Below are 14,503 nucleotides of genomic sequence, written 5' to 3'. Positions count from 1 at the left end.
TCTGTTTTAAGAGTGAGATAAGTATTATAGCTAACAGGCACTTTATTTGGTGCTTTTTATGACAGGGAAATTACTACTGAAAATTTTAAACTGCAGTATAAAGTCATGATTTCTCTTGTTTCAGAGTGTCTGTGGTAGAAAATGATATAGAATATGTGGCAAAAAGTATTACACCTTGAGGAAGAGAACTGTAAACACTTAGCAAAAGAAGGAGATTGTTCCCAAAGTTGTTAGAGTTAATGTTAGAGTGAGTAAGTGCAGAGAGTATATTGCCTACAGAATCCAAGGTAACCATCATTTTGGAGACATATTTGGCAATACAGTAAAAACTCTAATTTCAAAACATAAGGATCAGGTTATTAGGTTAATCAAAAAAGTTGGTTAAAGCAGAGAATAATTTTTAAAAATAAACTGTTTATAAACATTTACTTTAAATGCTGCTTATTTACTGATAGTTTGTATAGGGTCAAGACTTTTTTTTTTGGGTATTTTTTTTTTAATTGTATTTCCATATTGCATTCTTACATAAATTGCACCCGTAATTCATCGGCTCCAGTTTCTGGTCTCAGTTTATTATAGTGGAGAGAAAACCTAGACATATTTTTGAAGTAGTCTGAGTGTAGAATTCTACTATGGTTTTAAGTACTTTCCTTTAAGTACTTAAGTATTCATAGTTTTGTATGACTAAGTTGGTATCATTTTTTAAATTGAGTTCTGCTGTATTCAACTTAGCCATAGATATTACAGTTCTGTGACATTTCATCAGTCTGCAGTATTTAAATTATGTAATCGTTACCAAATATAACTAGTGTAAACAAAGGACTGACTTTGATAAGCATACAACTCAGCTTGGTGAAATGAGATATGTGGCGGGGGGGGCATATTCTCAGAAAATGTTGGCTAATCTATTAAGTCAGTTAAGAGGAAGTCAGTTAAGAGAATGTTTACTAAACTAATAAAATTGTACACCCTACATGATACTATCACTTCCATTTCTGAGTTTATATCTTAGGGGACATTTATGCACATACATGACAGATACAAGGATGTTGTTGCATTGTTCATTGTAGGAAATGAAGAAAATGTAGTATATTCATATAATGGAATACTGTTTAGCAGTTAAAATAATTGAATTTTAATCTATCGACTGATTAGTTCTCAAAAATATGAATTGGGTAAAAAAAAGCATGTCACAGAACATTTTGCAGAAAGGTTCCATTTATGTAAATTAAAACAAATGCATTTTTAACTTTCATTTTAAAATAAAACATTTCCAGCATACAGAAATATTTAGGTGATAGCATCACAGATACATACTTTCTGTTGGCTCTATCAAAACTAACTTGTCATATTTTTTTCAGTTTTTTTAAAAAGAAAATAAATTACAGATAGTTTCTTATGCATTTTCATTCTACCCCACCCCATCCCTTAAGAAATGCTGACTTTGGAGTTTATCACCCCTATGTTTGTTTATATTATTGTGACATGTATAATGTGGTATTATTTTTCACAGTTTCAAACTTAATATGAACTGACTTAACATTGTACACATTATTCTGCATTTTTTTCCTTTTTACCCAATGCTTTTTTTTGAGATCTATCCATATTGATACCTAGAGTTTATTTTTAACTCTTGTGTGGTATTCTTTTGTATGAGTATGTTGTAATTTAGCCATCCTGCTTCTAATGTATACTTAAGTTGTTTCTAGCTTTTTCCTGTTACAAACAATGCTCTGATATACATTCTTGTGTTTCCTAACATAAATGTGCTCTAAGATGTGAGCCTAGGAATGGAAACTTAATTATAATGTTATACTTATTTTTTTTAAAAATTCAAAGCATAAGTGACTAATTGTTAAAATCTGTGTTATTTTATCAGAATACTTATGATACTGTCTTTTAATAATTCTTCATCTGCACCCAATTCTCTAAAAGATTTCAGATAGAGGTATAATATTTGACTGAAGCTACTAATTCTTAATAGTTATTATGCAGGTAAAATGAGGTTATGATCAGAGATATGCCTTGTGTGTTGTAAAGTGCTAGGGAAGTGTGAGATATTATTACTGAAGTCGCTGATTTTAATTTTTTTTTATTAGATAATATAGTTGGATCTAACAAAAACAGCACGATTTGTCCCGGTAAGTATACATTCATACTTTATGAACTAATGCAAACTAAGTTTTTTCCTATTCAGAATATAATGCACTTATACAAAACTAGGAAAGACATATTTTCATCCAAAAAATCCAAAACTAGATTTTTTTTTAAAGAAAAAAATTCCACTTTCTCTAAAAGATGAAAAACCCAGTTGAAATTTTGTTTTTGTTTTTCTCTGTAAATTTAGAGCTTGTTTTCTGACTTTTTTTTTAAGGAGGTGTCTGAAAGTTGAGGATTAGTTCATTCTTATTCTGTAAATCTAGTAAACTAAGGTCAATCAGTTAGGAACTAGTCTTCATTAATAGTCTTATGCGTAGGTATCGTTCATGAATCTGAGTATAAACATGGTTGCTTCTACTTGGAACATATGTATCAGGTATTGGCCTGTTAGTATGGAAAATAATGCCGTGTTTACCTGGCCTCCTTTTCTACCAGGCTCATCAAAGCTGTAGGAAAGCCAGTATCAAATTAGGAAGCATATCAGAGATTGGATTATTAGAGATATGATGAGTAATTTCATGTCCTAATTTGGGAAAGTGAAAACAAGACATTTAATTAACACTACAGATCACTGTTACAAGATCTTTTGTAAACAAAATTTGGGAATTGAGAAATTTAGAGAATATATTTTAAATGGTGAGGAACTAGTTCAGATACTGGCTGTGGTGATGGCTGTTGTACAAATTGGTCTGAAACAAGTAGAACTCTTTACTTACATTTAAAGTAGAAAAGGTCTTTGAAATACCAGAATTGTATTTTGTATACTTGATGGTCATTCTGTTATTTAAAAGATTGCTGATTTGTTCCTGATAGCATCATGTGATGTTCCACAAAATATTTATTTGTGTAGTCTTGAAAAATAAAATAGTTGGACTTGATGACGTCAGTTATTTTTTCTATTCTCTAAGGCTGTGATTCCATAATTTTTTCACAGCTTAATATTTTCTTGCCTAAAATATTTGCAGTAGGTATGGGTAATTACCTATACATTCAATTTTGATGTTCAGGAAGCAATTTTAAATCACTCCATGAATGTGTAAACCAAAACCTCTTGAGGAAGAAAGAGCTGGTATATTTCAGTAGGCCTCTCATGGATATGATTTGATGTTAAAAAGATTACTGTTTTAAAATCATGATGTAATATTTTTCACTTAATATTCTAACAGCCAAAAAAGTCCTTTCCTTAAAGATGTCTTTAAAGAAAGCATATTAATTTTTCTTGGGAAATTTGTGTTACACCACTTCAGGCAAAAAGTTTAAGGTATTTCCTCTTTTACTGTGCAGTAGACCCTTTTATAGATCCATTAATATTAATGACAGCACATATTAAGGAAACATTACCAAGAAAATCTCAATGCAGTGAGGGCTTTATTATCATATTTGTACATTTTTATTTAACGTTATTAAATATTTTATATAAGAGCCTTAGAATATCTATTTAGTAGGTAAAACTGCTAATACTTCTGGAGAGTCTACCTAATGAAAAAATAAAAATCTATAGCTTCTTTAATTGATACAGAAAGGAGAAGAAAATACAGTTTTACTTTTGCTCTAAGATACAGGATGTACACTTTATTCTCTTTGCTTAGATGTATTGCAACGTTTATTTTCATGTGATGACTTTCTTTGTAGATAATTATCAAACAGCACAGCTGCTTGCCTTAATTTTAGAGCTACTCACATTTTGTGTGGAACATCACACATATCACATAAAAAACTATATTATGAACAAGGACTTGCTAAGAAGAGTCTTGGTCTTGATGAATTCAAAGCACACTTTCCTGGCCTTGTGTAAGTAACAGTTTCAATGAACATTCTTACAAAATGTTTTATGGAACAGCATTTTTAATAGAAAAGCCTGAGTTACCCTTGTGGAATTATTTTTTTCTAGCAAGTGCATATGCTATTAAAGAGATGATTGCAAGAAATACTAATCTTTTGTTTTCTTTTATTTAAAGGACAAGAGGAGTAGGTCATAGTGCTTCCCCCACCCACATATTGCTCACATTTAGATTCAGTTGTGACATAATACCATGTGCAATGACATTTCACTAATAGAACCACTCCTGCTGTCTTTTACATCTGCTTCATCAAACTGTCATTTAGTAGTAACTCTTTTTATATTTTTGAGATATGGGCCTTGAAATGTATTTGTATAACTCAGGTTATTTATTTGAACATGTAAAATAACTTACCGTCTCTTCAGTAGACCACTTGGACCAATAAAAGTCAAACTTAAATGCTGATGTTTGCTTAAATGTTGATTTTCGGTGAACCCTAACTTCATTTTCCTCTCATAGTTTCACCTGCTGATAGAGGTAAAGAAACCTTCTCCCTCGAAATAAAAAGAGCCCTGTGGGTTTTTTCTGAGCAGGAAAATCATAGTTAAAATGTAACATTTAATTTAATGTATAGAGAAAAGGTTAATCTCCCTACTACTTCCTTTATTTTTAAGGCCTTAAAATAGCCACTGTTAACTGCCTGCACTACTTCTTTTCCATTCCTTTTTCCATACCTGTGCAAATTTACATAAACATTCACACATGTATAGGTTTTCATGTTTTATTTTTATAGAAACAGGATCATGCTGACACACGTCTCAGCCCCTTAATAATACGCTAGGTCATAGGATATGGTGTGAACTAATACTTTTCCTAAACATAGCTGAGTAACATTTCATAGAGTGACTCTTTCACAACTTATTCTACCATTCTCCACTGCATGGATTACAAGATTGTTTTGGTATTTTGCTATTCCAAATAGCACTGTAATAATAGCCTGGTATTGGGTTGGCCAAAAATTTCGTTCAGGTTTTTTCATAAAACCCGAACGAACTTTTTGGCCAGCCCAATACATAAATCTTTCTTTACTGGTTTATTTCCATAGGATAGATTCCCTATATTGGGATTGCCAGAGAAAAATGTTTATATATTTTAATATATCCTTTTTCAGTTTTAATTTACTTTCCATATTATTTTCCCAAAAGATTGAAGCACTTGACATGAAGAATACATTCAATGAATAGCACTCATTGTTACTGCTTTTTAAAATGTTATCCAGCTGATGATGGAAAATGTATTCTGTTCGTGTTTTAATTTACATTTTCCTTGAAAACATCTTTTCACATTTTAGTGCTTTTGCATTTTATCTGTTGTGAATTGCCTTTTATCTTTTTCTTAGAGCTCTTGTATGTTAGAGATATTAGCAGTTATCACATTTTGGGGAAAAAAATGTCCCAGTTTCATTTGTCTTTTGTCTTTACGTTTATTTATGGCATTGTTTTGCATATAATTGCTATAAGATTCTTTATGATGACAAATATGTCTTATTTTTCTTTTATGGCTTTCGGTGTTTTTGTCTTGCTTATTAGGAAAGTCTCCTGTGTCCTAAGTTTATACAAATATTTTCCTCAATTTTCTTCTAATATTTTTATTATTTTGTACATTTATATTTGTAATGCATCTGAAATTTGTTTTTGCATATGGCTTGAAGTGAGAGTCTAGCTTTCTTTTCTACTGGATGTATAGCCAATTGTGCTAACACCTTATTAAATAAACTATATTTTCCTTACTGAATTAAAATATCACTTTTGGTATTCAGTAAGTTACCATATATACTTGTGTCTTATTTCTGAACCATCTATCCTTTTATTTCACTAGATAAAATGAATGGGAAAATTTATTCTTATGCCATTATAGTATCTCTGTTGTAAAGTTTAATATCTGCTAAGTACCTCCTCAGTTTTCTTTTCATAATTGTCTTGGTTCTTGGACATCTGTTCTTCCACAGTAACTTAAATATAACTTTATCCAGTTCATCCTGATTGGATTTACACTAAATTTTTATATTAATTTTGGAACAGTTGATGTTCTCATACTCAATTTTCCTATATGGCTTTCTATAAATAGTCCTTTCTGAAATGACTGCAGAATGGTCACATTTAAATGGATATAACTGAACAAATCTCCAGTATTTAAATGTTTACATTGCTTCAAGATTTCCATTATTATAAACAATGCCGTTTTAACTATAGCTCTGTGTGCATGTTACTTCATTCACCGGCAGTGTATGAAAGTGCCTGTTTGCTCAGGTCTTTGGCAATACTTCAGTCTTTTTAATCTTAGGAAAACTATTTCTTATCCTTCCATAAAAAGAGGTGATGTTTTAAGTCTAGCAGTTCTGTCCACACCTGTTTAGCCTTACAGTTATCATACATTTATACCTTATGTGGCCTATTTCTGTTTCATTTTCAGATAATATTTAAAACTCTTTGGACAGACACAACTTCTTTCAATAACTTAGATCTGTGAACAGGGGGTTAAAATGAGAGAGTGACTTACAAAATCAGAAACCTTGTGTTTTAAAAGATGTGGCTAGTGGTATCTGTAGAATAAATTAAACTACTTAGGAGAGAGGTTACAAGTTAAAAGATCAAACATAAAAATAAGGGATTGAAATTACAGTATTTTGTGTTCCATAAAGGTTTTAGCAATAATATTGCTAAATTTGTTTAGCTTTATTTAGCTAGGGAAAAGACTAGTTAAAGGGAAATTTTCTTTTCAATATTCTAAAATGTAAAAAGCCAAATTATACTGCTTATTTGTTACTCTGTCATTCTTTTACAGATACAGTCTGATCTGCCACAGTACATGTTTACCAAAGGTTAAACAGCTCATAAGCAATTGGTAAACAAGGGAGTGATGTTATTATAATCCAGAGGTAGTGTTGGTTCACAGATGATTTTCCCAAGGCAAAGAGAACTGGAATAGCTTTCATCAGAAAAGTAAAAAAAACCTTTGGCTCTCCTGTATACTAGTAGCAGGAGCCCCTTTGGCTGTATTTTCGGAAAACTTAAAAGAAGCACCTATCTCCAAAGCTCCCCCCACTCCCCTCTTTGCCCTGTCCCCCCGAGAGGTAAGGCAGTCTCGGCTCTTGGCAGGTTGCACCATTCCTTTCCCCTTCTCAGTGACAGCCCCTACTGATTCTGAGCTGCCTTCACTGCATTCTCTCCGCATCCAGCAGCACTGCTCTAAGTAGTGCCGGCATTTGTGTTGTGCCTACCAATTATTGGGGCTTTTGTTAGCTCTCGCCCCAAGTTGTACAGATTCTGAGTTGGTTTTTCCCTAATTCTGTTTTTTGCAAAATCCAATTGTTCTTAGTGCAATTTTGCTTTTTACTTTAGAAGAACATATACATTGCTTTATGTAAAAATACCTGTATAATAATTAATACTAGTAAGATTAGCAACTTATTCTCTGTATTATTTTTAATTAGGTGCTCTTCGTTTTATGAGGCGGATAATTGGCCTTAAAGATGAATTTTATAATCGTTACATCACCAAGGGAAATCTTTTTGAGCCAGTTATAAATGCTCTTCTGGATAATGGAACTCGGTACAATCTATTGAATTCAGCTGTTATTGAGTTATTTGAATTTATAAGAGTGGTAAGTTTATATTAAAAGATTCTTAGTAAATTAAAATAATTATATGTTTAGTGATGTTAATATTTTAAATTGTGAAATTCAGCATAGTAAACTGCGTTTATGCTATATTCTTCTCAGTTCCATTTTTTTTGCCAAATGTTTCAGGATATTTAGCATATGTGGACATTTCACTCAAGCATGCCATTCATGTGATCTCTGTGATCTCTTGTAAGGGTAGTGATAAAAATGAATAGAAAGATTGAAAAATAATTCCCTTGGTAGACATTGATACAAAATGCATAAAAGGTAGGATGTTATCATGGAATTTTAAGTTGAAGAAACTGAGAAGTTAGATGAACTACTCCAACTGCCTTATTTTATAGATGAGGGCTTGAGACATCCAAAGTGATTAGCTGACCTATTCAGGTGCATTCATTTGGTTAGGAGCACAGGCAGGGCTTGAAGATACGGTGCAGCTCAGTCTTGAGTCTCAGTCAGGCAACAAAAGATTTGTCATAAAAAGATCTGGAGAGAGCTCTGTGTGAATACCAAGGATAAGATGAATAACTGAAGAACCGGTAAGATAATTTTACCCTGTCCCACACACTGAAATGATTCCACTGGAGGAAATGGCCACATGGTTAGAAGAAACTTGAAAAAAGAAAGTCAAAGCTAGAAATTCATTCTCTAGTTTTGCTTCTTACAAATCAGATTTGTACTGATGACACAGTATTCTCACGTAAAGATTATTTGGCTGACTAGATTGTTTTTCTTAGAGTAGTCGCTTGCCAAGAGTATGGTTTGCAAAAAGGATGAAGAAGATAGAAGTACTGTCTTTAGCCTTGGAAAAAAGGGAACATGGTTGACTAGCTCACCAAGAATCTGAACCCAGGTTCACAGTGTACTGTTCTATGAACTAGAGATTAACTTTTTTTTTTTTTTTTTTTTTTTTTTTTTTTTTTCTTTTTGCGGTATGCGGGCCTCTCACTGTTGTGGCCTCTCCCGTTGCGGAGCACAGGCTCCGGATGCGCAGGCCCAGCGGCCATGGCTCACGGGCCCAGCCGCTCCGCGGCATATGGGATCCTCCCAGACCGGGGCACGAACCCGTATCCCCTGCATCGGCAGGCGGACTCTCAACCACTGCGCCACCAGGGAGGCCCGAGATTAACTTTTATATATATTTTTTCCTTTAAAATTTTTGTTGAGATATGGATAAAATGAATTATAAGGTTCACAGCCCCATCCCTATTCCTATGATTGAATTTGTTTTTCTGAAAATAATTTTGAGTGGTTGATAAATGTACATTGAATCCCAAAACTTACCTTTTTTTGTTTCAATGTGTAACACAACTATTTTACCTAGGTTTCTAATTTTTCTCCTTTGCATATTTTTTTGATTCAGATGTTCAGGGGAACTAGATTAAAGACATAATAGTCCTTAATACAACCAGGTTATGGTATATCTTGTAAGGAAGTGGCATGTATATATCCTACCGGTATTAGTCCTGAATCACAACTTATTTATTTTTAATGATGAGCCTGCTTTGCACCCATTCATTTGCAGTGATCACTTAAAATGGTTCATTTAGAATTTAAAATTTATTACTATCGGTTTATTTCACAAAAATTACACCACTAGAGAACTGTGGAAATATACAAGAGGAATTCAAGTTGTTTTACCAAATATGTATATGTGATATAGTCAGAGGAATCTGTTTATTTTTTAAGTAAGGCTTATCTTGTTTTGATAGTTAAACAAGGCGTCATCAATAATATCTTTCAATGTTTGTTGAAAATATAATTTCAACATCTGCTTTCTAACTAGGTGTGCACTCTTGATCAGGCCATCCAGTCTCTCTCATAGCCTCAATTTTCCCTTTCTGTAAAATAGGGATAATAAAACCTATTTTATAAAATTGTTATGAGGATCAAGTGAAATTGTATGTGATAAGTGCTTTTTAAATTGTAAAGTGCTATTATGTAAGTGCAAAAAATAAACAGACAACATAAACTAAATACATTTACCTTTCAAATGTTCTTTGTAGTCTCCCCAAAAGGGCTTCAGTGAATTGCTTCTCCTTTTTTCCAAGTGTTCTGTGGAGTCCTGGCTCATGTATAAAGAAACTAGGACGTTTATTTTTGGAAGATGATTTTGAAAAACCTTTTTTTTGATCAGCTTTGGAACTATAAAAAAACTTTTTAAAAGTTTTTCTTCTAACAAGCATTGTATTATATTTGAAATATAAATTTTGTGCTTATACAGGAAGATATCAAGTCTCTTACTACACATATAGTTGAAAACTTTTATAAAGCACTTGAATCGATTGAATATGTTCAGACATTCAAAGGATTGAAGACTAAATATGAGCAAGAAAAAGACAGACAAAATCAGAAACTGAACAGGTATTGTTTAAGTATATTGCATTTACAGCCTATAAAATTATGTTCAAAATCATGTGTAGTTTGATCTTACATATGAAATTTACCCAGGAATTTTCTTTCCATCATTAGATAGTACAGGGTTGTGTAGGAGGGTAGTATATCCTCCCTACACTGAATCTTTTATATTAAAAATTACTGCTCCATATCATAACTCAAGATAAATTTTTAGGTTGGTGTACAAACATCCTTGGAGTGTTCTCTGGTTTCTGGTTACATCTTATATCATAACTGAGGTGATTATGATATGTTATACTCAGTTAAAATTATTTCAGCTCCTCTTGGTTATACATATTCTCATATAATCTGGTCTGGAATTTTAAATCATTACTTAATATTTGTGATATATTTCTTACAGTGTACCATCTATATTACGTAGTAACAGATTTCGCAGAGATGCAAAGGCATTGGAAGAGGATGAAGAAATGTGGTTTAATGAAGATGAAGAGGAGGAAGGGAAAACAGTTGTGGCACCAGTGGAAAAATCTAAAGCAGAAGATGATTTTCCAGATAGTTATGAAAAATTCATGGAGACTAAAAAGGGTATTAAAATTTTGAATTTTTGATTAGTTCATTCTCTTATTTAGTATAGAAATTATTCAGTTGTTTGTGAAGTTGTGATAATAGTTTATAAAGCATGAAAGACATGAATTTTATGCTAAATCAAAACCTTTTAAAATTATCACTTTTTTCAAATCTGATTTTTCAAAACATTTTGTGTTTAAAATGTTTTTCTTGAAACTTGCCATTTTGTGATTCTCTTCATTTGCTGTTTATAAATTGCATTGTCTATACTTTGCCTTCTGTGAACAGTTGTGCTTTTATTTCAATAATAATAGAGATCATATAGATCCATAGAAACTTTCCAGAGCACTCTGTCATTTATAGCTGGAGAAACTAAGCTTAAAGAAAGAAGTACTTTACTCTTTGAAATTTTAAAGTTGTTATAAAAGTTTCATAAAGATAAAATGTCAAGGGACTTCCCTGGTGGTCCAGTGGGTAAGACTCCGTGCTCCCAGTGAAGGGAGCCCAGGTTCGATCCCTGGTCGGGAACTAGATCTCGCATATGCCGCAACTAAGAAGTCCGCATGCTGCAACTAAAAAAAGATCCTGCATGCCGCACCTGAAGATCCCGACCTGGAGCAGCCAAAACAAATAAATGTTCAAAAAAAAAAAAAAAAAGATAAAATGTCAAGAACGGAAAAGTAACAGTAAAATTTCCTGTCTTTCAAATATGTTTAACTTGTTTATAAAACTAAGATCTTACTAGTGTTTTTCAGAAGAACCAATCACTTTAATTCTATAATTTAAATGTTTCAAAAAAATTATATCTTGAAAGGCAAAAGCATTTCCTAGACTTATATGTAAGTTTGTGATTTTCTTTCCTTTTTTAAAATTTATTTATTTACTTACTTACTTTTGGCTGCTTTGGGTCTTCGTTGCTGCGCGTGGGCTTTCTCTAGATGTGGCGAGTGGGGGCTTCTTTTTGTTGTGGTGTGCGGGCTTCTCACTGTGATGGCTTCTCTTGTTGCGGAGCAAGGGCTCTAGGTGCACGGGCTTCAGTAGTTTTGGCATGCGGGCTCAGCAGTTGTGGCTCGCAGGCTCTAGAGCGCAGGCTCAGTAGTTGTGGCATACGGGCTTAGTTGCTCCGCGGCATGTGGGATCTTCCCGGACCAGGGCTCGAACCCGTGTCCCCCTGCATTGGCAGGTGGATTCTTAACCACTGTGCCACCAGGGAGGTCCCAAGCTTGTGATTTTCAATGTGCTATTTTCTAAAGGCATTTCTCATTAGTTAGTGGTTCATTAATTTCTTATTATATTTTCCTTGAAACTGTTGCTACCAGCCTCACTCATTTTCTACTCATCACTGCCATAAGTTCTATTTATTTCAGCCTGGGGGATCACAATAGCCTATTAAAATGTCCTAAGGAATAGGTACCTTTTGGTAGCCAAATTCTTCTACCTTTACTCATTACAGGCCCTGCCCTGAGTACTGTCAGAAGAGGCAGTGAGGCCATACTTGAAGTACTGCATCCAGTTAAGAAACATAATCAAAAATAGTGGCAGCCAGGGCTTCCCTGGTGGCGCAGTGGTTGGGAGTCCGCCTGCCGATGCAGGGGACACGGGTTCGTGCCCCCGTCCGGGAAGATCCCACATGCCGCGGAGCGGCTGGGCCCGTGAGCCATGGCCGCTGAGCCTGCGCGTCCGGAGCCTGTGTTCCGCAACGGGAGAGGCCACAACAGTGAGAGGCCCACGTACCGCAAAAAAAAAAAAAAAAAATAGTGGCAGCCAGATGTTAAAGAATAGTAGATACTTTTGTCATAAAGGAAACAGATAAAGGAACCTGGAATATTCAGGAAATAAATGTCTGATAAACATGATCCTAATCATTTTCTTTAGGCATTTGGAATATTATTGACTTGTGGGAGAGATTATTAGGTTTTCACAATGAGTATGGAAGTGTAGAGTCAGTGAGCGGAAGCTGCAGAGAGACAATGAAAGAAGAGTCAGACAGCTAGTGAGTCCTTGGAAGAGTCCTAGATATAGCAGTGTAGAATTCTAGCATACGGTGGCTGATCTGTTATATGATTCGGAAGTTTCTTTCTAATCCTGAGATTTCTAAGACTCCAGCTAATAAAGACTTATCACTGTACAAATCATGCTCTACCCTCTTAGCGCTTAGAAAAACGCAAAGGCACTGTTTTATAAGTTTTTAAATTATTGTTCTTTTCAGATGCTTTGACTTAGCAATATTTACTGATAAAGATTCAAATTTTTACATTTGCTTTAGCAAAGGAAAGTGAAGACAAGGAAAACCTTCCCAAAAGAACATCTTCTGGTGGCTTCAAATTTACTTTCTCCCACTCCACCAGTGCTGCTAATGGAACAAACAGTACAAACAGTAAATCTGTAGTGGCTCAGACACCACCAGCAAGTTCTAATGGATCCTCTTCCAAAAGTACAAACTTGGCTACATCAGTAACAGCCACCAAGGTACGTGAAACTGCTCTACACACAAACTTCGCTTTTTTCGTCTGTAGAATTATTTCATGTTTCCTGAAGAAAATTTGGATAATAAAAATAATCTCAAAGAAGAAAAAAAGTTGCACACATTGTCATCAGAGAACATGACTGCTAACATTTGATTGATTTTTCTTTAGGTATATGGGTTTATCTGATACAATTACAGTCTCTGTATAAGCACAGTTTTGTATCCTGCTTTCATTAATTATGAGAATTTTTCTCTGTTATTAAAACATTGTTGAGGACTGTAGAATTTCATTTGATTTAGCTGTATCATAGTATTTGTAAGCATCCCCTCCCCCCACAAATACTTTGGAGCGCATAAGTTGATTCTGATATTTCACTGACTACTGGCATTGTTGCATTTTAAGTTATTTTCTTGGATAGATGAGTAGAACAATGTTCTCACCCACCCATTTGTCAAATTCCTCTCCAGAAAGACTATACCAGTTAATGTTACCATAGGCATTGTACGAGTATGCTTGGTTCACTGCAGCTTTGGCACTGTTACTATAAGGACTTTTAATCTTTACCAGTTAGGTAGAGGAGACAGTATATATCTCGTTCCTAATTGTGTCATTTGTTACTAGTAAGGTTGAATATTAGCCTTTTGAATTTGCTCTTTTGTTAATTGTCTGTTCATAGTCTTGCCTTTTTAAAAATTGGTTTATGTCTTTTTAATATGAGTGAGTCTTTGGTTAAGAATATTAACCTTTTTGTCATTCACATAGCAAATGTATTTCCCATTGGTTACTTTTTTCATGTAAACAAGTTTAAATTTTATATAAAACTTTTTTCTTTCATTTATGTTATTATTATATGTAATATGTCCTTTTCCCCAAAAAGGAGTGGCTTAAAATAAAAAGGCATAAATAAAGGACAACTGTTAGTATAAGGATAGAAGGACAAGAGAAGGCCATAGTAGAAAACCTAAGTGAAGTGATGCTTCTTGTTTTGAACACAGAATATAAGTCTGAGTTTATTTATTTTACAAAAATGTAGAATCTTTCTTCAGTATTGTAGCAAGGTGGGCTCTTGACTAAAGATCACAGAAGTAGCATTTTCAGTAGGATTCTCCTTTTTGTGAAACACAGTTTATGTTATTGAACAAGAATTTTTAAATTTTCATTTTTTGATAGGATAATTTAGTATAATATTATGACACTATATTAAGAATGTTTGCTGTGGAGTTACATTGCTTGGGTTCAAATCTTGGCTGTGCCTCTTTCTCTGTGTTTGATCTTAAGTAAATTATTTAATCTCTCTGGGCCTTAGTTTTCTCATTTTAAACAGGGATAAAACAGCACCTTCTTTATAGGTTTGTTGTGAAGGTTTAATTATTTAATAAATGTAAAGAGTTTAGAACACTATTTGGCACATTCTCAATATACACTAGCTTTTTTTTTTATTAATCAAAGTAATATATGCACTTACTTTTAAAAGACAAATAGCATTAA

The 14,503-nt window shown here is 33.5% G+C and overlaps 1 protein-coding gene across 2 annotated transcripts in view; it reads left to right on the top strand.

Moving 5' to 3' along the window:
* PPP4R3B (protein phosphatase 4 regulatory subunit 3B) overlaps positions 1 to 14,503 on the top strand; it is a 67,744-nt gene that overhangs the window by 41,548 nt on the left and 11,693 nt on the right. Inside the window, exons 10-15 of one of the 2 annotated variants that reach the window (XM_082643144.1) lie at positions 2,100 to 2,141; positions 3,793 to 3,951; positions 7,435 to 7,604; positions 9,847 to 9,986; positions 10,402 to 10,565; positions 12,814 to 13,016. In XM_082643144.1, coding sequence (XP_082499270.1) covers positions 2,100 to 2,141; positions 3,793 to 3,951; positions 7,435 to 7,604; positions 9,847 to 9,986; positions 10,402 to 10,565; positions 12,814 to 13,016 — 878 coding nt within the window. Of the gene's footprint in view, positions 1 to 2,099; positions 2,142 to 3,792; positions 3,952 to 7,434; positions 7,605 to 9,846; positions 9,987 to 10,380; positions 10,566 to 12,813; positions 13,017 to 14,503 lie in introns of both variants that reach the window. The other variant, XM_082643143.1, reaches the window with a different exon arrangement.

Source organism: Mesoplodon mirus, assembly GCF_964341445.2.
Source record: "Mesoplodon mirus genome assembly, chromosome: 14".
NCBI lineage: Eukaryota > Metazoa > Chordata > Mammalia > Artiodactyla > Ziphiidae > Mesoplodon > Mesoplodon mirus.
This window is presented reverse-complemented; position numbering and strand designations above follow the sequence as displayed.